The sequence below is a fragment of the Moschus berezovskii genome, chromosome 2 (assembly GCF_049115385.1).
Source record: "Moschus berezovskii isolate FMDL1 chromosome 2, NW_MosBer_1.0, whole genome shotgun sequence".
In the NCBI taxonomy this organism is placed as follows: domain Eukaryota; kingdom Metazoa; phylum Chordata; class Mammalia; order Artiodactyla; family Moschidae; genus Moschus; species Moschus berezovskii.
The window spans coordinates 94,581,756-94,604,130 of NC_142461.1; the positions used below are offsets into that span (position 1 = coordinate 94,581,756).

Sequence of the window (22,375 nt, forward strand, 5' to 3'; positions counted from 1 at the left end):
GTCCATTCTATATGCACGCATTTGCTTATTATTTGACATCTGCCTTTGTCCTTTCCAACTCACAATTTAGCTCCTTTGTGCCACTGCCTTTCATAAACTGTTACTGGAACCTAGCTAAAGCCCTTGAAGTTGCTAGCACATGCCCTGTGCTTCTCTGCCTTTATTTTCACGTTTGCCCATCTGGAAATTTCTGTCTCCTGCCTCTCACACCGTCCAAGGATATCTATATGCTGCATGTCCTTCAAAACGCAATTCAAAAGCCAGTTTCTTTAGGGAAGTTCCTTTGATCGTCTCGGTTGGAAAGAGCCTTACCTTTCTTTGAACTTCAGAGGATCTCATATGGCTCTTATCATATTCTGCTTTGTATTACAGAAGTGTTTGGTGTATTTCAGATGAGATTTAACGCTTTAGGATCGAATTTGTTTTGTTTTGTGCTTTTTGAATGGTGTCTTGCATAATATGTTCTGGATGAATGGAAGAATGAAATGACCACAAAAAAAAAATTTTTTTTTTTCACTTTGTCATCTTTGTTTGTGCCTGGAAAAAGGAGACCTAAATGTGATGGCAAGATTTAAGATGTTCAGAGGCCGGGACTTGTATAGTAAAATGTTTTCATCTAGTAATAACCATAGGGATCCTTCTAAATAGTAGCACAGCAGGCACTAGCTGCCTCTGTAGTCCTTAGACAAAATTAGAATTCCATGTGAAAGTGCCTTCTTGGCCGTCTATTGTTATAAGTAGGTAGAGTCTTAAAATTATTTCTTTGTTTTCTCTTAACTGTCCTCCTCTTTCATGCACACACTTTCTGTAGGTGGGGTAGTCTTCTGGCAGCCTTTCTGAAGTTTCAGAATTTTCTTTTTTTTTCCTTTTTGGGGAAATAAGGAATGCACTTTCCCTCGGGGACTTTGATACTCTCAGCTTCTTAGGGGAATCTGGGTCTGTCTGTGTGAACTTTTTCCCTGTGTGTGTAAGTTGTTACCCTTGTGAGGGCTGAGATGTTATGGCTTACCTTAGTCCCTCTTCTTAGAGACCTGGTTTCTGGTCTTGGCACCTGCTCCCCACACCCACGCACTAGTTCTTGGTCTCTGCTATATCATGTAAATCACTTCTATGTACAGTATTCATGCAATATTTTATTTCTGAGTTTTCTCCTCACGTACTCATGTCAGTGTTCTCCATTTTAGAGGGTAAACCCTTTGAGGGCATAGGCTATTCCTGTCAGTGTAGCTCTGAAGAGTGTTGAGCACCAAGCTAAGTCATACAAATGACTACTCACTGACAGCAGTGATGCTGATTGTAATTAGAGCTCATTTCAAGACAACAGTTGGCTTTCTCAGCCTTGGGAAAGGAAGCCCAAATACTTTCAGCTAGGAAGAAAAATCATTCAAGCTTAGAGAGCTTATGATGTGCCCAAAAGCAAAAAAAAAAAGTCCTTTGAATTTTCACCATCTAAATTTAGTACAGGAGCAGAATAATGAAACATTAATAATGGCATAATGATGGTGATGTCTGATTTGTCTCTAAGGGTGTTTAAGCAGTTTGTATAGCTTTGCTTAATCCACTACTGAAATAGAGCCAGTGACCTGTGACTGTCCCAAACAGGGAGAAAGCTCAACATGAAGTGTGTCCCCCATGAGCCATTCATTTCCTAGAGACTCACTATAGTTTCTTTCTGTAAACCTCAGAATATGAAGGTATAAGATAAACTTGAATGAAATTCTGTTTGATTTTGGAGCTGCTTATCCAAATAGAATTTATGGAGCGGAAATGCTTATAACATGCTTGTTGTAAGTCCAGCCAATGCCAGATTAACCTCAATTAAGTAATTTCTCATATAATTATACACATGGATGGAGAGGATGCAAGGGATCAGAAATATACTCAGTTCAGTTCAGTTCAGTTCAGTCGCTCAGTCGTGTCCGACTCTCCGCAACCCCATGAATCACAGCACGCCAGGCCTCCCTGTCCATCACCAACTCCCGGAGTTCACTCAAACTCATGTACACAGAGTCGGTGATGCCATCCAGCCATCTCATTCTCAGTCGTCCCCTTCTCCTCCCGCCCCCAACCTTTCCCAGCATCAGAGTCTTTTCCAGTGAGTCAACTCGCCACATGAGGTGGCCAAAGTATTGCAGTTTCAGCTTTACTAGGTGACTGGAATGTCCAATTCCAAACCTTTATGCAGAAAGGCTTTCAATGACAAACTTTATTAGATTTAGGCGGGGAGAGAGCAGCATGGAGGGAGGCCCCGGAGAAACAGTTCAGCTGGTTAGAAAGAATCCAAAGCTGCCTGTTTGTGTCTAATAGAGAAGGCCATGTTGTAGCATAGCAGATGAGTTCCGTGCACTGTGACTTACCTAGTGAATCTAGCACTTCTCTCTCACAGACCCTTCATTTAAGTTCTTTAAAGAATGACCTGATTTTCTTTCTTTTTTTTCTAATTGGAGTATACATGCTCAGTCACTCAGTCATGTCTGAATCTTTGCGACCCCGTGTAGTCCACTAGGCTCCTCTGTCCATGGGATTATCCCAGCAAGGATATTGAAGTGGGTTGCCATTTCCTCCTCCAGGGGATCTTCCTGACCCAGGGATCAAACCTGCGTCTCCTGTGTTGGCAGGTGGATTCTTTACTACTGAGCCACCGGAGAAGCTCTTATTGGAGTATAGTTGGTTTACAATGTTGTGTTAGTTTCTGCTATAGAGCAAAGTGAATCAGTTATATACACATACACATATCCACTCATTTTCCCTTTTCCCTTATAGGTCATTACGTGAATGACCTGGTTTTTTAATTTGGGTTGCCGTAGACTTGAACCATGGTTATTAGTGGAATCCAGTCAGTGCTTTTGTTTTTTTCCTTATCTACAGGGCTGGCCTGTGTGTAGTCAGTGATTTTGCTGGTGGCCAGTGGGGAGAGGGGACACTGGTCTAAGCCTTAGTGGATTGAGTTAATGAGAAATGTATAATTATGGAAGTCACTAGGCGGTTTCAGAGCCATGAGAGATACAGTACAAGCTTATCTGCAGAAGTCCTTTAGCTATGACCTATGACCTGAGTGTGGCTCACATATCTAGCACAGAACCCACTGGGTGTGTGCCCCATACAGAGTGTGTTCAGTCGCTTTGTGTACTTTTAAACTTCAAACATAACTGTAATTTATGCAAGAAGTGACTTGTATATGGCATCTAAAATAAGTTTAATTCTTTGAACATTATTAAGGACTGGGTGCCAAGTATTTATTTATATATTAGAACTCAAAGTAGAGCATGTTTTTTGTCTTTTAAAAACTGATTCTATCAAAAGCAAGATGGGCACACTTATTACTGTGTAGTGAAAAGAACAAGGACCAGAGTCAGAAAACCTGAGTTTGAATCCTTGACCTGGGTGTGTGGGTGTGTGTGATTTAAGGCAAGTCATTTACTCTCTGAGCTTTGGTTTCCTCATCTGTAAAATGGACTTAATATCTACTTGGCAGACAGGGAGGCTTGAGTAAGTTAAAAAGTCTTAAGAATATGATAAACTGTAGAGTGTTATTGAAAGATAAGTTGTTTATCTTTGAGAAACAGAAAGTGCTGCTCCAGAGGAAAGGGTAGTTGTGCTCCTGGACTTGTATAAATGAAGTTGCTTTTAGCAATGGGAAGACATTTTCTGGTTGTTACCAGAGAAATTGAATCCCTAACAGTCTAATTTATTAAAATAAAATATTTGCGAAAGGCTCAGATGCTTCATGAAGGTTCTAAGGTCTGTTCTCCTCTCTCTTTCCTCCCGTGGTTCTTTCAATGCAGTTTGTCAGCAATAGTGTCCTGAACAGTAAGAGATGGATTTGGGCTCGGTTCTTTGTGTGTTTAGGGAGAATAATTAAAACCCTCAGAGTCATTGTTATTTCCCATCTAGAAATATCTCATGAATAAAGTTCAGTCACGCAAGGAAATAAATGGCAGGAAGTCAGAGTGGTAGTGATGCTGCTTGATTAGATATTTTGAAAGGAATTTGTATTTTTAAAGCTCTTTCAGATGGCTTATTCATTCCTATTGACGAATCACCAAATTTTTATCCCTGAGAACAATATTTCTATATAATGTAATTTCTATATAATGTAATGTATAATATTTCTATAAGTTAGGGGCTTAGTCTAATTAAACTACGTTTGTCAATGATGTTGAACAAGAGGGTAACTAGTTATTGAAAATAACATGTGGAATATGAAGGAGTCTCAGAAGTGAGGATGATGGAAAACTGCAGTCACGCCAATTTTGAGTTTCAATGCAAAATCTAAAATTCTAGTACTTAGAGGAAAAAAATATTCATTTAAATAAGCATGGTGCCAATAATTCACCCAAAGTTCTTCAGAATAAATATGTTTTGACATGGTACTGAAATTCTCCAATGTATTCCCCCAAATGTTTCTGTTGTCCAAATGGCCATGTTGAAGACAGACAGAAAAGGCTTGGTGCACCAGGTGCTGGATTTATAACTCAAACAGTAGCTCCTTTTGAGGTTAGACAAACAACTCCAACTTGTAGGAAAATAGTTGGGCTTTGTATTTTTCCTCTATGAAAATTTCACTTGAATCCCTGGAGGTAGGCAGAGTCGCATAGTTTTTTGAGAAGTCACCATGATGTAGAGTCATTGTGTTTTATTTTTAATTTAAAAAAATTTTAATGACATTTTGAAACTTATCTACAATTATCATCTTTTTGTTTATTTATTTCGTTGCGTAAGCAGGTGGGATCTTAGTTCCCCCAATGCATTGGAAGCACGGAGTCTCAACCACTGGGCCACCAGGGAAGTCCCCTGACTGTGTTTTAAAGCATCAGTTTTCTTCATTTTATGTTTCTTAGAAATAATATTAGTAAGTTACTCAGACAAGTGAAGAAAAAATGCCTAAAACACAACAGCAAATCCTAAGCACATTTGAAAAAGTATGTTTGTTAAATTTAGACCCTGTTCATAATTTCAAAGGATTTATTATAAGGAAACTAATCAAGTCAACAGGACCAGCAAATGTGTCTATTTGCAAAAGCAAGCCCCTCTGGGTGACAAGCTGCTGCTGCTAAGTCGCTTCAGTCATGTCTGACTCTGTGCGACCTCATAGATAGCAACCCATCAGGCTCCCCCGTCCCTGGGATTCTCCAGGCAAGAAACTGGAGTGGGTTGCCATTTCCTTCTCCAAAGCATGAAAATGAAAAGTGAAAGTGAAGTCACTCCACAGTCTTAAGTAAGAAACAGAAAACTACCCTAAGAAAGAAAGTGGGATTTTACTAACTGAGTGAATGTCAATATATTATATATGCTAGTCAGCCAAATTATTTTAAAGGAATAAATATAGCTCTTGTTGTGTGAAGACATTGTCTACAAGAAGAAACATTAGAAATCTCTCAATAACTGTGCACAGATTCAAAATTTTAGTCCTCAAGCAAATGCTACATTCAGTTCAGTTCAGTTCAGTCGCTCAGTCGTGTCCGACTCTCCGCGACCCCATGAATCACAGCACGCCAGGCCTCCCTGTCCATCACCAACTCCCGGAGTACACTCAAACTCATGTCCACAGAGTCGGTGATGCCATCCAGCCATCTCATTCTCCGTCGTCCCCTTCTCCTCCCGCCCCCAACCTTTCCCAGCATCAGAGTCTTTTCCAGTGAGTCAACTCGTCGCATGAGGTGGCCAAAGTATTGGAGTTTCAGCTTTAGCATCAGTCCCTCCAATGAACATCCAGGATTGATCTCCTTTAGAATGGACTGGTTGGATCTCCTTGCAGTATAAGGGACTCTCAAGAGTCTTCTCCAACACCACAGTTCAAAAGCATCGATTCTTCGGCGATCAGCCTTCTTCACAGTCCAACTCTCACATCCATACATGACCACGGGAAAAACCATTGCCTTGACTAGACGGACCTTGGTCGGCAAAGTAATGTCTCTGCTTTTTAATATACTATCTAGGTTGGTCATAACTTTCCTTCCAAGGAGCAAGCGTCTTTTAATTTCATGGCTGCAGTCAGCATCTGCAGTGATTTTGGAGCCCAAAAAAACAAAGTCTGACACAGTTTCCACTGTTTTTCCATCTATTTCCCATGAAGTGAATGGGACCAGATGCCATGATCTTTGTTTTCTGAATGTTGAGCTTCAAACCAACCTTTTCACTCTCCTCTTTCACTTTCATCAAGAGGCTTTTGAGTTCCTCTTCACTTTCTGCCATAAGGGTAGTGTCATCTGCATATCTGAGGTTATTAGCCAGAGTTAAAATTCATTGTTTCATGTGTTAGGAACTTTAGAGAGAGAGGTAAGTAGTATTGGCTATAGTAGAATAGAATACAATATGAGTTGTCGCTAGTCATGGGATGTCTAAAAATTTGGGTAATTGGATTGTATTATTAAAAAGCATTGTTTCATTTATATCCAGGTGTATCCTTGGCATCAGCTGCTGTCATACACGAGGTTGGAAATAATAACTGGTTTCTAGATCACTTATCAGTTCATTTTGGGAATGGGGTGCTTTTTTGATTTGATTATTTTAGCCCTCAGCTGGGCTATTGCTAAAATCCTGTGGCAGTTGGATCCTAACTGATCCCTTAGTGGGTAGTGTTTAAAAGAAAAAAATAGGACTTGATATATAGACACAGTGGCACCCAAGATGTTGAATATGTGTGAATCATTATTTAGAATTTGCTTGTGGGATTGAAAATTTGGAGGGATAAGTAGAGATAATAAGCTGACCTTTTTTTAAAACAGTTCTGTGGAGAGTGAGTTTGTATACTACGAAATTTGCCATGATCATTTTCAAGTAAAGGGGAAGTATTGATAGGTGTCTTACTATAAGCTACTTTCTTTTATTTTAAATTAATATTAAAAAGTAACAAAATTATTTTTTCACTAGTAAAATGATCTTTTGATAATAATAAGATTTAGCAATAGAAATTTAACATTTCTAAATCTGTAAGCAAAGAAGCCTTGAGTGGACCAGGAAGAATGTTGTGGTTCCCTGTGTTGAAGAAATACAAATTTGTATGGGATAAACAAGCACTTATCAAGCTGGCCAATTGTCAGCGTTGTGAAACACTGAATTACATTTTGGTGTAAACAATAATCAGGCTAAAAATAATTCCTAAGAAAACATCTTTTGAGTTGTGTGTAGAAAAAAACTTGATAAGAATTGTTCTGATTTCATGATGAATCTTTGTTTTTTCCCTTTTGGAGATGATTTGTGTAACCTTTTTCTGTGTGTCAAATGCAGTGTGCATACAGGAAAAGTTGTGAAACTTAAGAATAGCATAATAAGTAAGATAAAAGCAGCACAGTGTAACTACTGGTAGGTCAAAAAGAACATTGCCAGCCTCTCATAATCAGACTGCATTCCCCTTCCTCATCTTGGTCCTTGACTATTATTTTTATGCAAATCACTCATCTGTGTGTGTGTATGTGTGTGAGAGTAAACCACCCCTGTGTGTGTCCCTAACTGTTAGTATTTAATTTTGCCTCTTTTTAAAGAAATCATGTATTCTCTTTCATCTCAACATCAGGTTTATAGTGCTTTGCTGTGCTAAGTCGCTTCAGTCGTGTCCAATTCTTTGCAATCCTATGGACCATAGCCCACCAGGCTCCTCTGTCCATAGGATTCACAAAGCAAGAATACTGGAGTGAGTTGCCATGCCCTCCTCCAGGGGATTTTCCCAACCCAGGGACTGAACCTGCAACTCTTACATCTCCTGCATTGGCAGGCCAGTTCTTTACCACTGGCGCCACTTGGGAAGCTTCCACAGGTTTATAAGATCCATCCAAATAGCACCGTATAATACAGTGAGTTCTTTTTCATCAGAATGTCGTATATCATGGTATGCCTATAATATAGTACTTAACCATTTTATAGTGTGGGCCTTTGGATTTGTCCAGTTTACTACTACTTCTTCAGCTTTGGACATTATGGCCTATAAAATCTAATACACATGGACATGAGTTTCTCAAAGTGTGGTCCTTCCATCCACAGCATCAGCATGAAACATGTTAGAAATGCAGAGTCTCAGGCCTAAGCCCAGATCTGCATTCAAATATCACCTTGAGATATATGTGTTATATATATATGTATATAATATGCTGTTTCAGTGATTGTGTCTTTAGTCACAATATTTTGGGGTTTTCTGATTTGGAAACTGCCTTAGGAATCCTTTAAGGTCACACACATGCACACAAATATGCACATAGTCACTGCAATCTCTGAGCAGTAGCCTCATTGCTCATTTTTGAAACAATTTAATTTTATCTAGTTTGAGTCAAATTTTGGGTATTTCCAAAGATAAAATAAAAATTCAAAAGAAAAAGATCTGCTAACAAGAGTTTCAAAGAATATGCAACAGATGGAAGACCTGCTGAAAGAGGACCCTGCACACAGAGTAGGCAGATGATTTCCAGAAAGGGAGCTGCAGAGCCCCACGGGGAAAACAGGTCAGACTCTCAAGTTGAGCAGACATGGGTTTGAATCCACTGGTGTCCCTGACTCACTGCTTCATCTTAGGGAAGGACTGAGTTCCTTTAAGTTTCTGTTTCCTCCTTGGCAAAGAGGGGATAAGAACATCTACTCTGAAGATTCAAAACCAATGACTCTTTGCAGCACCATAGTCACGCTGCGGGTGCGTTTTGGCTTTGGATCAGTGGCATCAATCTGTGTGAATATGACTTTCATGCCTTCAGAGCTTTCATGCTTTTCACTTTACTTTTGTGCTTCCTGCAGGAACGATTCCAGGTGAAAAACCCTCCCCATACTTATATTCAAAAGCTCAAAGGCTATCTGGATCCAGCAGTAACCAGGAAGGTAAGATGGATTTATTTCCACTGCGTGTTGTCGCTTCCTCACTGGCAGGGACAATCCTCGTGCCCTGGAGGAGACCTTCCTTCCTCTCTGTTATAAACTCTGCTGGTGCCTCCGGGAAAACAACCCTGGAGTTGTTGGAGCCTGACAACATGAAAAGACAAAGAAAAAAGTCATCCTCTCTTGAGAATGTGTTTAAAAGTTTCCTGAGATGGGAGTTGTGTACCTCTGATGGTTATCGAGTAGCTGCCATTTATAATTATACTGGGTGGTTAGTTCAGCTCGGAGGTGTTCAGGCCCCCAGAAAAACAAGGCCTCGCAAAGAGAATACTTGTCTTCCATGCCTTGGTGCATCTCCAGAGACCTTGAAAAATCACTGGGGCTTTGTCATCCCAGCTGTGTGCTCACATCCTGTGTTGATGCTCTTCGCAGCTTCTCCCCCAGCTGTGCCCCAGGCCCCGAGAAGGTAAGGAGAGAATAGCTGATTCCATTCTCAGCAGACTCTCTCCTCTTACAAACAAGCTCTGCTTTGTGCAGCCACACAATTGGTTTAAACTGATGCCTCGTGGTAAAGCATGTAGCCTGGCACAGCCCGGTGGGCCTGGATCAGCCCTGAGATGTCTCAGGACAGAGCCACCCTTGCTCACGATAAGTGAAGGGCCCGTCACCATACAGCACTTGTTTTTCGGTTGACCTGCCACCGCTCCTGCTTTCAGGGCTGCCCTGACAATATCTTGAGCTGAATTCCCTCTGTTGTTTCATTCAGCACGTGACTCAGGAGCAGAAAGGCACACTTTTCCTAGTTAGCTGCTGTTTCCGGGTCTCTTGGCTCGGAGATACATTTTTAAATTTTGTTTCCTGCTTCCATTCTAAGCACTGCCCTCCCTCTGCCAAAAGAAATCAAGCAAAGGAGAACAACTATTATTTCCTTTGGGATGTTTCCCGGCCCTTTGTCCTGTGGTTGCTATATAGACAAGCAGAAATAAAGTCTAGGAGTGATGAGGCAAACGGTCTGTGGACCTCTGCTGTCACCTAGACGCCATGTATGACATAACCTCCTCTTCGAAGAATGTACCTGTCAAAGTATCCTAATACCCTCCTCCTAAATACGGTACCCATGTTTCTTTTTAACACAGAACTTCTGTCAGGTCCCCTAAATGAGACAGCTGCTTAATTCTTTTTTATTTTATTATGACTTACTTATTTTTAATTGGAGGATGATTGCCTTACAATATTGTGTTGGTTTCTGCTGTACATCAGTGTGACTCAGCCATAGGTATACATACGTCCCCTCCCTCTTGAACTTTCCTCCCACCTCCCACCCTATCCCTCTAGCTTGTCACAGAGCACCAGGTTTGAGCTCCCTGTATCATCCATCAGATTCCCACTGGCTACCTATTTTACATATGGTAATGTGTACGTTTCCATGCTACTCTCTCAATTCGTCCCACCCTCTCCTTACCTACTGTGCGACAGCTGCTTCATTCTCAATTTCTTTCTTGTCCCCCCCTCCCCAAGGATATAGCAGCCTTCAATTTCATCAGATTAGAGGAAGTTAAAGGAAGGTGTACCCATATGCATAAAACAGAACCCAGAAAAAAAAATCTGTTTCTTTTGCACAAGGGTAGCAAAATTCTATATGAGAAATATTTTCAGAAATCCCCTAGCTGGTAAACCTTCTGGCTAGATGGCTTAGATCCCAGGATTGAGCACCCTCATCCTGAGCTCTGTGTGTGTGTGTTTAGTCATTCAGTCCTGTCTGACTCTGTGACCCCATGGACTGTAGTCCTCCAGGCTCCTCTGTCCATGGGATTCTCCAGGCAAGAGTACTGGAGTGGGTAGCCATTCTCTTCTCCCAGGGGATCTTCCCGATCCAGGGTTGGAACCCAGGTCTCCCACATTTCAGGCAGATTCTTTACCATCTGAGCCACCAGGGAAGCCCCAAGCTGGATGTGGCAGAATCCAGTACAGTACTGAGAGGTCCCCTCACCCAGAGTATCTCCCATCCCCTGACAGTCATCTCATCATTTGTCAAATTCTTTAAAAAGCAAGATACGAAAACTCCTAGAGAGTCCTTAGACTCCAGCCCTGAACCCCATGGGGAGGAAGATGGTTGGAGGGAGGAGGTGGGATCTTCTGGCCCAGTTCCAGTTCTCCCTTGGAAAAGGATAAAGGATAAGGCAAAGGATGCAAAATGAAAAGCAACAACAAATCAGCTGCACAGAAAGTGTTTTGCTTCCTTGCGAATAACTTCATAAAGAGACCCCAGACAAAGGATGTCTCTTTGGACTGACCTTCGTTCCTGACATCTCTGCCCTGGCCTTGTGTGTTCATCTGAATAATTGTATTTGGCCTGAGCCTCATCTTTCAAGATCAGTCATTCAGCTCTCAGGAAAAAAACCTAAAATGGACATTGGATCAACCATCCCCAGTTTAGTAAGAGTTCTGTCAGGAGCTGGCAGTAGGAAATGATCTGCTCCACTCAACATAATTGTCATGCTTAAAGTCTGGAGAAAAGGAGATTTTGCTTGGAATAAGGCATGGCTTGCAGTTAAAATGAGTTTACAATTCTCAGTTGCATTATGGGATAAAAGATTTCCAATCAGGCTTTCCATTTTAGCCAGACAGTCTAAACCAAGCAGTCTCCCCATAACTGCATCTGGAGTCCTCAAGTACTTCATTCATTAATCTTTTGTTCACATTGAATTGAAGATTAATTTTCTGTCTTCTGAAAAAAATTTCTTAAGCATATTCTGTTTCTTCTAAGTAGTTTTAAATGAAACCCTGTAGGGCAGGGAAGGAAGAGCCTAAATTAGATATCTCTCCAAACCAGCCTCCTTATTTAATATACCAGGCGGTTTTCAGTCTGCACTTTGCAGGGGTGTGCTCATGTCTGGCATGGAGAAAGGCAACGGGCCGTGAAGAGAGAAGTCTGGTTCTCTGTGGGTGCTGCAGATGTAAAAGGAAACCTATTATATGGGTCTCCAGGGCTTAGCTGTCTCCGTGGGCTCCTCCCTGGGCCTGCCTTTTACAAAGAGGGCTGGGGGAAGGCTGAACTCTGCTAATAAATGGTACCCAACTCTTTTTTTTTTTTGCTGATTCCCACAGGCACACAGTTTCTCTTTGAAGTTTTTTAAAGCATCCTGGGTACATTGTACAGACGCAGAGTGTTGGCAGTCATTATGTGTTAGGGAAGTATATGCCAAGGTTTCTCTTTGGTGCAGAGTCCGACTGAAATTCAGACAGTTCCCCCAGAGAACAGAACATGCGGTGAAGTCAGTTTAGTTGTGTCTCAGTTAATCCTGTAGTTGCAAAAGTGTAGTGCCTTCCATAGTAAATGCCTGATAAATACTATCTGCTATTGTTGTCATACCTGTTATCTCAGTATTTTGAGAAATATTGTTTTGATATGTGCCTCTTAGTCCTTCAGCGGATCCTCCTTTGTACTCAGTTAGATCTTTGGTGGTACCCTGATTATCTTTGTCACCCTGTATGAGGGATGGCCTTGCCCTGAGGAAGCATAATGCTGAGTTAGGAACCAGCACAGGTTGCGGGGGATGAACTATGCATAATGCATAGCTGAGTTGTTTCCGAGAGGCGCATGTGCAGACAGCCCAAGGCTTGTGACTCCACCATGGGACTGGCCTCTCTGGAGCAGCCAGCACACCTGGAAGTGGTTTCCTCAGCTGTGTGACCAAAGACCAGTCCTCGTTTGCTGGAAGGCTCTCCAAGAAGCACTGGGCTTAGATGTCCCTCCAAACTACAGATGATTCTGTTTTGTCTTAAGCCATGCTTGACAAATTAGGGGTGGCTCTGTTTTTTCATGGCATCAGGGATGCTTTTATTTCACATCTCCTGAATGCTGCACACCTGAGAAAGTCTTCAGGGAGCTTCAGGAACGGCAGTCGGGGAGAAACTTTTGAGAGTCTTTGGAGAGGCAGCTGGTGGAGAAACACAAGGGCCTTCAGAAGAGGCAAGGGTAGCCAGAGCCCATCTGTGTTGAGCAGGCGTTCAGTCTGCCCTGGGGCACCAAGGCCGGCCTGTGGCAGGGCACTCCCCTCCCCACATCCTGGAATCCTCCGTTCTAACCTTCCTCCTGTCCTCTGTCCTTGAGACTCCTTTGTCTTTGGAGCTGGATGACCCTGTTCTTTCTGCAATCATGGCAACAGAGAAGGAGCCCTAGTATCCTGAGGACACATGGAATTTTGACATTCATCATGTAGAAGGGAAGTGTCTAGAGGGACCTTCCACATGAGGTAATACAGAAAAGAATAAACATAGCAGGTCTGAGATCGCCACCTCAGAAAGGCTTGCTTGCAAGGTTGGCAACCGGATACTTGAATTTCGGGAGAGTTCCCAGCATTTCCTGTTGATAATGACTCACTGTGCCTGAACTGTTGATGCCAACCACATGGCTTATGCAGAGTGCCTGTTTTCCTTCTGGAAGTCTGCACTTTTGGTATGTGCTTGGTAGAGAGTGTTTAAGTGATGAGCTCCCAATGGAAATCCCAGGTACTAAGTTTCTGGGCTTCCCTGGGGACTCAGTGATAAAGAATCTGCCTGCTAATGCAGGAGATGTGACTTCAGTCCCTGGGTTGGGAAGATCCCCTGGAGAAGGAAATGGCAACCCACTCCAATATTCTTGCCTGGGAAATCCCTTGGACAGAGCAGACTGGTAGGCTACAGTCCATGGGGTTGCAAAGAGTCAACATGACTGTGTGACTAAACAACAACGCTAAGTTTCCAATGAGCTTCCCTGGTTGAAAACATTTCACAAATATTGTCATTTGTCACTCGTCTTGGGAGACACTTGGAAGCATGTATCTGGTTTCCTTTGGACTTCACCCTATGCACCTTTTCCTTTAGTGGATTATACTTTGTAACTTTTTGCTGTAATAAATCCTAGCTGTTCAGTTCAGTTCAGTCGCTCAGTCGTGTCCTACTCTCTGCGACCCCATGAATCACAGCACGCCAGGCCTCCCTGTCCATCACCAATTCCCGGAGTACACTCAAACTCATGTCCACAGAGTTGGTGATGCCATCCAGCCATCTCATTCTCCGTCGTCCCCTTCTCCTCCCGCCCCCAACCTTTCCCAGCATCAGAGTCTTTTCCAGTGAGTCAACTCGTCGCATGAGGTGGCCAAAGTATTGCAGTTTCAGCTTTAGCATCAGTCCCTCCAATGAACATCCAGGATTGATCTCCTTTAGAATGGACTGGTTGGATCTCCTTGCAGTATAAGGGACTCTCAAGAGTCTTCTCCAACACCACAGTTCAAAAGCATCCTAGCTGTAAGGATAACTATATGTTGGGTCCTGTGAGCCCTACTGAATCATTGAAACGAATGATTTTAGGGACCTCAACACATAGGTATTGTGTTGTATTGTGGAGTAGGGAAAAAAATAAGCTACTTAGAGACAGTTATTACATGAAATAAGTCATTTTCCCTAGTTCTTGTACATAAGCTGACTTAACAATGAGGACAATTTGTGTGCTTTGCAAAAAAAGAAATGTGGGAGAAGCCCACTTTAGAAGCAGAGATGTTTCTGTATTCTGTTAAACTTATTACAAGTAAGCTACAGTTATAACACTTGCTAAAATATCTTTTGTGAGAATATGTGTTCTTGAATTATAGAAATTCAGACGGCGTGTTCAAGAATCCACGCAAATGCTAAGAGAACTGGAAATTTCTTTAAGAACCAACCATATTGGGTAAGTGTTCCCACTGAACATTTTAGCTCTAAAGCTTTTGGACACTTAACAGAGTGACTGAATCATATCCAAAGCACTAAGCTTCCTTACTGTTCATTGTAAGTTTTGACTGAGGTTCAGATGGGTGGAACCTTTTAGTTCTTGAATTGCTCTCTGTGCAAGAATGAGTAGAGGCAGGACGGACAGCCCTTGGTCTGGGGTGTTCATGAGATAGTAAAATTCTTTGCTTGCACTCAGTGAAAGTGGATGTAGAGTGATTCCCTGGAAAGATAGGAACCCCCAGCAAGTAATGTCACCTGAGCGCCTGGAAGATCTTGAAGCCTTCCCTGGAGTTCTTTGAGTTGGTTACTTGAAGCTGCCTCGTACTTTTCTCAGCTCTCTGGCCAAAAGAGGGCAGAAGCTGGGGCAGTGTCACTTGACATACCTCCTTGTATTACTACTTACTTTGTTCTGCGTCTCTTCTTCCTACGTCCCCAAATTTCAGGACCATGAAGTGTAAATCCATACCATGAAAGCAAAGTTTGGGGAATCTCTGCACTAACCATTTCAAAGAGTTTTTCATGCAATAGCATGGTTGCTTTGCCTCCAGCAAATACAACTTCATTACGTACTCCCTTTCTTCAGAATTGTATGGCAGAGTTATACAGTACTTTCAAATAACGTGTTTTGTCTCTAAGGCAGATGATATCAATATTTTCTTTTATAGCTTCTGTTCTTTCCAAAGTACCTGTTTAACACCTGGCAGTTATTTAACCCCTCTGGATTTTGAGTCTTTGAGATTTACACGGGAAAAACTATAGACTTTAGATCTTTTAGATTTTTCCCCTGTGATAGGTGTACTGGAAATGAAGTTTACATATATGTTACATTTTTGTTTTTTCAAACTCTTCTGTAAAATAATTACCCAAATAACAGTTTACTTCTGACTATGTTTGGTATAGCCCATCAAAATGGTTATTTTCCAGTTATTTCAGCATAAGTTTTTTTTAAGTCAAAGAACTGTAAGGTTAATTTTTAGCTTCAGAACCTGGGTGAGAATATTCATTTCCTTAAGGATAATTTCACATGCTTGGCACCTAGAGTGAAATATTTGGAAAATGAACTGATTCTAAGCTAAGGTTGATAATCACCTTTGTCTCAGAAAGTGTGGTGTAGAACAGTGGATCAGAGTGACATGAAAATAGAACTGGAAGAGAAATTTAGGATTGCTTAAATTGATTGCTCATTTCACAGATTAAAAGAATTAAGGGCCAGAGAAGGTAAGCTGCTGCTACTGCTGCTAAGTCGCTTCAGTCATGTCCGACTCTGTGTGACCCCATAGATGGCAGCCCACCTGGCTCCTCTGTCACTGGGATTCTCCAGGCAAGAATACTGGAGTGGGTTGCCATGTCCTTCTCCAAACCATGAAAGTGAAAAGTGAAAGTGAAGTTGCTCAGTCGTGTCCGACTTTTAGCAACCCCATGGACTTCTGCCTACCAGGCTCCTCCGCCCATGGGATTTTCCAGGCAAGAATACTGGAGTGGGTTGCCATTTCCTTCTCCAAACCGTGAAAGTGAAAAGTGAAAGTGAAGTTGCTCAGTCGTGTCCGACTTTTAGCAACCCCATGGACTTCAGCCTACCAGGCTCCTCCGCCCATGGGATTTTCCAGGCAAGAGTACTGGAGTGGCTTGCCATTGCCTTCTCCAGAAAAGGTAAGATTCTTCCCCAAAGTTGAAGGCTATAGAGCCAGATGCTTTGTTCAGAATGCTGTCCTTTTGTTTATCTGGCCTCATCTGGCAGTTGTTTCCCCGAAAGGAAATCAGATTATTAGGGCTCTGGGATCAAAGCAATGGAGCTTGTCTGTTGGGAGTGAAAGTGGTGGTGACTTAATATAATATAGTTGGGCATCCAGAGCTTAGGAAATTCAAGTACTTTGCAATATTCAGGGATCCGGAACTAGATTCCACTTGGTAAGGCCAACCCCTTACTGTTGGCACTCCTTCTTTACTGAAAATGGTGGGTTGATCTGCAGCCAGGATTTCTACAAATTGTCGAAAAGCATTTCTTCAAGTATTGCTGAAATAATGTGAAATTGACCATCAAATACCAAGGCAGGGCGATCATTTCCAATATAAAGTTGGCGGAGTAGAAGCACTCTGGTTGGGTAGAAGCCAATACAAATCTGCAAGCAATTGGAGTGGTTTGTTGTTTAGGATACTATAGGCACATTGAAAGAGTTTTACAGTTTTCTTTCATCTTCATCAGCTGAAGTTTTCCCTTGTCTACTACCTTTGTGAGACACTTGGAAAATGTTGGCATTAGCGGCACAAAAAATTCATGAAAGTGCATTGTCCGGCATACCCTTATATGGAATGAAACCACACACCAGGATTTTGACCTAATTTGCTTGTCCTGAAAACCCAAACCTGAAATGGACTCTTCTTTATGAAGCTAACAGGCTTGACCACTTTTGATGGGGAAAAAGTTTTGAAGAGTTAGGAGTGTGAATATAATCAATGAGTACAATGAGAAATTCTGGAAATGCAAGGTGCTGTAGAGGGAATCCTTAGATTTTTTATTGTACTCTTTGAGATACCATATTAGAAAGGTAATTGGGTGCTTATTTGCCTTAGGGAAAGGGAGAGCTCGACCTATTTTTGCCATGCCCCCTTATCAGTTTTTTGACTTAAATAAATTATTATACATAAACTCTCTGTATTTATCATGTGACCTAAGTTAACTTCTCATCTATAAAATAATAATAATACTTATAGGAATGTTGTAAGGATTAAATGGGGGCTTCCCCGGTGGCACTAGTGGTAAAGAACTTGCCTGCCAATGCAGGAGATATAAGAGACACAGATTCCATCCCTGGGTCAGAAAGATCCCCTGGAGGAGGGCATGGCAACCCACTCCAATATTCTTGCCTGGAGAAGCCCGTGGACAGAGGAGCCTGGTGTGCTATGGTCCATACAGCTGCAAAGAGTTGGACCCTGCTGGAGCGACCTACCACGCATGCAAGGACTAAGGAAGATAATTTATGAAAGACCTAATATAGGGTTTAATACAAATAATTTTCAAGGCTTCTCTGGTGGCTCAGGGGTAAAGAATCTGCCTGTAATGCAGGAGACATGGGTTTGTCCCCTGGGTTGGGAAGATATCCTGGAGAAAGAAATTCCCACTCCAGGATTCTTGCCTGGAAAAATCCCATGAACAGAGGGGCCTGGCAGGTTACAGTTCATGGGGTGTCAAAGAGTTGGACATGACTTAGTGACTAAACAACAACAACAGTTACTCTCAATATATGATAACAGTTATTTGTTATGCTTGTTGAAAATAATATTATATAATAATAATTGACAATGTTGTATAATAATGATATATCCCTAAGGAAATCCATGCAAAAAATGTTACCTTCTGTATCTAAAAGTATCCTGCTACTTAGGAGTTTATGATTCCCAGAAATTAAAAGGGAACATTATCTTTAAAAACTACTTGTCCTGAAAAATAATTATCTTTGGCACTTGCTTGCCTTTCAAGGTTAAAATCTGGGGCTTTGCTGTGATAGCATTCTAAGCTACAACTTTGTCAAGAAAAGGGTGTGTTCTGAGTTTTGATATAAGCCTAAAACTTTTTAAGTGAATGGTCTTTCAAGAAAGAAAATTAATTTTTTTGGAGTCAAAATGAAATAAGAAATGGACTAGAAATAATGTTATTCACTTACTGTCAGGAACTATAATAATAGAGAAGAATTGGATTATGACTTACCCAAGCCCTTGAAATGACTTGAAATCCCCTTGAAAGGAGCCAAGTACTGTTAGAACACATTGGCTGTGCATTATGAACAGGCAGCTATTGTGACATTTTGAAGGTTGGGGTGATAAAATTCCAGAGGCACTGATGGTTGTGAGCTGGATAGATTGATAGGTGTTAATCCATGAAACTGTATTGTAGGCTCACTCTCTTTGCAGGTAATTTATTTTAGTGAAACTGCCGATTAGGATAGAAAATTACTTTTCATCCTGAGTGCAAGGTCATAGAAGTTCTCAAAGATGCTTTCTTGGTTCACTGTATCTCAATGGGGAGATGAGAATAGGCGTGCAATACAGGTGGGAGGTACACGTCAGCAAGAAGAGGAGCATATCTATAGAAAGAGGAAGGAGCTGAAGGATGTCAGGTGAGCATCTTCTTTCCTGGGCTTCTTTATGAAACAGTGCTGGCTGGGCCAGGCCGGCAGAGGAAACAGAAAGGCTCAGGCTGGGTCTTAAGGGTGTACAACACCTATGGTGTATGTGTAACAAGGTACCCTATGATTATTTAATTGTTGTTATTGTTGTTTTGCAACCCCCATAGACTGTAACCTACCAGGCTCCTCTGTTCATGGGATTTTCCAGGCAAAAATACAAGAATGGCAGGAGGGTTGCCTTTTCCTTCTCCAGGGGATCTTTTTGACCCAGGGATCGTACCAGTGTCTCCTGCATTGACAGGCAGATTCTTTACCATTGAGCCACCAATGAAACCCTTAATTCATTCTTCCGTTCCGTTCTGTCGCTCAGTCATGTCCAACTCTATGCGACCCCGTGGACTGTAGCCTACCAGGCTTCTCCGTCCATGGGATTCTCCAGGCAAGAATACTGGAATGGGTTACCGTTTCCTTCTCCAGGGGATCTTCCCGACCCAGGGATCGAACCTGGGTCTCCTGCATTGGAGGCAGATGCCTTAACCTCTGAACCGCCAGGGAAGCCCAATTCATTCTTAGATGGTGATTTTTGGAAATTCACGAGATTGTTATAATTTTGTTATGTGTTAAGCAGTGTATTCAGCAAGTTAAAAGTGTTACTTCTTAACAGAATTTTTTTGTTTAATTATTATTGCTCTTGACCATTGAACCTCCCATTTTCCAGATGGGGAAACTGAGAGTCAAACTATTAAATATCTTGCTAAAGTCCACACAATTGAGAAGCATTATGGTTTGAACCTGGAGATGTCCAAATCTAAAGCTCTTAGCCAAACCAGCAGTTTAAAATTTTTTTTATTTCAAGACTCCTTTACTCCCTTAAATTATTTTGAAACCCAGTAAGTCTTTATTTCTGTGGATTTTATCAATTAGGGCTTCCCTAGTGGCTTAGACCGGAGAAGCCTATGGCAAGCCACTCCAGTACTATTGCCTAGAAAATCCCATGGACGGAGGAGCCTGGTAGGCTGTAGTCCATGGGGTCGCTAAGGGTTGGACACCACTGAGCGACTTCACTTTCAATTTTCACTTTCACACATTGGAGAAGGAAATGGCAACCCAGTCCAGTGTTCTTGCCTGGAGAATCCCAGGGACGGGGGAGCCTGGTGGGCTTCCGTCTATGGGGTCACACAGAGTTGGACACGACTGAAGTGACTTAGCAGCAGCAGCAGCAGCAGCAGTGGCTTAGACGGAGAAGGAAATGGCAACCCACTCCAGTGTTCTTGCCTGGAGAATCCCAGGGATGGGGGAGCCTGGTGGGCTGCCGTCTGTGGAGTCACATGGAGTCAGACACGACTGAAGCGACTTAGCAGCAGTAGCAGCATCAGCAGCAGCAACAGTGGCTTAGACAGTGAAGAATCTGCTTACAATACAGGAGACCCAGGTTTGATCCCTGGGTAGGGAAGATCCTTTGGAGTAGGAAATGACAACTCATTCCAGTATTCTTGCTTGAAGAATTTCATGAACAGAGGAGCCTGGAGGGCTACAGTCCATAGGGTTGCAAAAGAGTCAGACAGGACTGAGTGACTAACACACCATCTATTAATGTTACTGTATTGGAAATTTGAACTGATAAATTATTTAAAATAAGCATATCTAAAACTTATTACCTCATAATGAATATTAGTTTTAGATATATAAATATAAAATAATAAACATCATACAGCATTAATAGCATGAAAATAATTATTTTCCAAAGTAAAAAAAATATTAGTGACAAGAGTGGCTTTGTTGTGCATGTTTACAAGTCTCTTTGGGGTCGCAAAGAGTCGGACACGACTGAGCGACTGAACTGAACTTAATGTTTCACTAATAGAAGACAGCTGGATTCTCATACCTTTGTCTGCATTCAAGTTGTGATTTGTTTTGATTTATGTATATGAAGAAAACCTGACCTTAAACAGATATGTACTTGAAAAAGTTTTTAAATTAACCTTTTCAGATAATTGGGCTTCCCTGTGGCTCAGCTGGTAAAGAATCCGCCTGCAGTGCGGGAGACCTGGGTTCAATTCCTGGGTTGGGAAGCTCCCTTGGCGAAGGAAAGGCTATCCACTCCAGTATTCTGTCCTGGAGAATTCCATGAACTGTATAGTCCATGGGGTCGCAAGGAGTCGGACACGACTAAGTGACTTTCCCTCCACTTCATTGCACTTTCAGGTTATTGTGGCCAGAAATCACCAAAATTCAAAAGTGGTGATTTCTTAAAGTTAGTTTCAACGTGGAATCTGAAAGCGTATCAGTGAGTTTTTGTACTCTCTTATACTAAAATCTGTTGTGCTGTCTTGCACTCTGAATGGAGATTTTTACCCATGCACCATTTTGAAACATCATGAAAAAAATCATTTAAAAAATGTTTCACTGAGTTATCCTGATCTTTCAAACATAAACACACTTTATTCTAAAATATAAAAATAATCACTTTTGTTAATAATCACCAGTCTCATCAGAATATAAGCATTGGGAAGCTCTCAAACTCATGGTGGTGGATACCAGTGTTCCAAAAGTCCAATCTTTGTTTGTAAGCTCAAATTTTATTGACAAAAAATATTCTCAGTTCTCTTCCTCAAAGTGGCAGGCTCACTTCCTTCACTTTTGAGACTATCTGATGGATACCCAAGGTAGAATAACCATAATGTGTCTGTCATTTGACATTCCATGTAAACAGTGCCTGGGTCAGCTTGCAGCTCTAACAATTGTATCCATGCTTTTCCTCAAGATGGCGTAGTTTTTGGACACCCAGCAGAAATGCTCTGTGGACTTCCCATTTTGTCACACAGAATTAAAAAGATGTATCCTCAAGGAGCAAGCTTCAATAAAATCAGGAATTTTAGCGCTTCACTAAGAACAGTCTTAAGTGAAGTTCATTTTTTTCTGCTTTCAAGTGCTTGGGGTGAAGAATACAATCAATAGGTGTATTCACTGCTGGTAGATTTCATTCACATTTCTTTTGTACCATCAGTGCAAGTGTCAGAAGAGTGACAAAAGCATCTACTCAATGTTTGTATGAAAATAGGTTTAACTTCACAGACCCCTGAGAGGGTTTCAGGGACCCTTGGCGGTCTGTGGACTACGTTAGAGAAACAGTTTGAGATGCTGTCTCGCAGAACAGACGTGGTTGCTGATGATGAATCTGGGTGATACTTAATTTTCTTTCTCTCCCTTGTGATTTTTTTTTTTCATGGTTTGTCAGCAACTGCAGTTCCTTTCAGATGCCTGTTGCATCTCTCTAAAGGAGAGTGGCAGAACAAATTTACCATTTGTTCCTTCATCTTGTGTGTCTTGCATCTGCTTATTTGATCTTACACATTTAAGGCCAGTAATGTCCTTTAAGACTTTCTTTTCTAGATGAGAACAATGAGGTTCTAAGATTTGGGAGGGAATCAGAGGGAAGACAACATCAATCTGGAAACAAAGCTTTGACCTGACTAGAGTAAAACAGTAACTATTGGCACTAGCATTTAGAGCCCTTCCTTGAATAAGTTTTTTTCCAGAGCTATTTCTCATTATCACTGTGCCATCCAGCTCCCCAGCAGCCAGTTTGGAATTTGGCTAAATTCAAATTTACAACATATGGTATTTACATCAAATCTGTGAGGTACTCAGTAATGAGGCATGCTGTCAGAATCAGAAACAATTCTACTTTCCAAGACCTG

The 22,375-nt window shown here is 41.6% G+C and overlaps 1 protein-coding gene across 5 annotated transcripts in view; it reads left to right on the top strand.

Annotated features, from left to right (window-relative positions):
• FMNL2 (formin like 2) overlaps positions 1–22,375 on the top strand; it is a 339,988-nt gene that overhangs the window by 220,431 nt on the left and 97,182 nt on the right. For all 5 annotated transcript variants that reach the window (XM_055398865.2, XM_055398866.2, XM_055398864.2 and 2 more), the window contains exons 3-4: positions 8,722–8,802; positions 14,433–14,509. In XM_055398865.2, the coding sequence (XP_055254840.2) occupies positions 8,722–8,802; positions 14,433–14,509 (158 nt within the window). The remainder of the gene's footprint in view (positions 1–8,721; positions 8,803–14,432; positions 14,510–22,375) is intronic.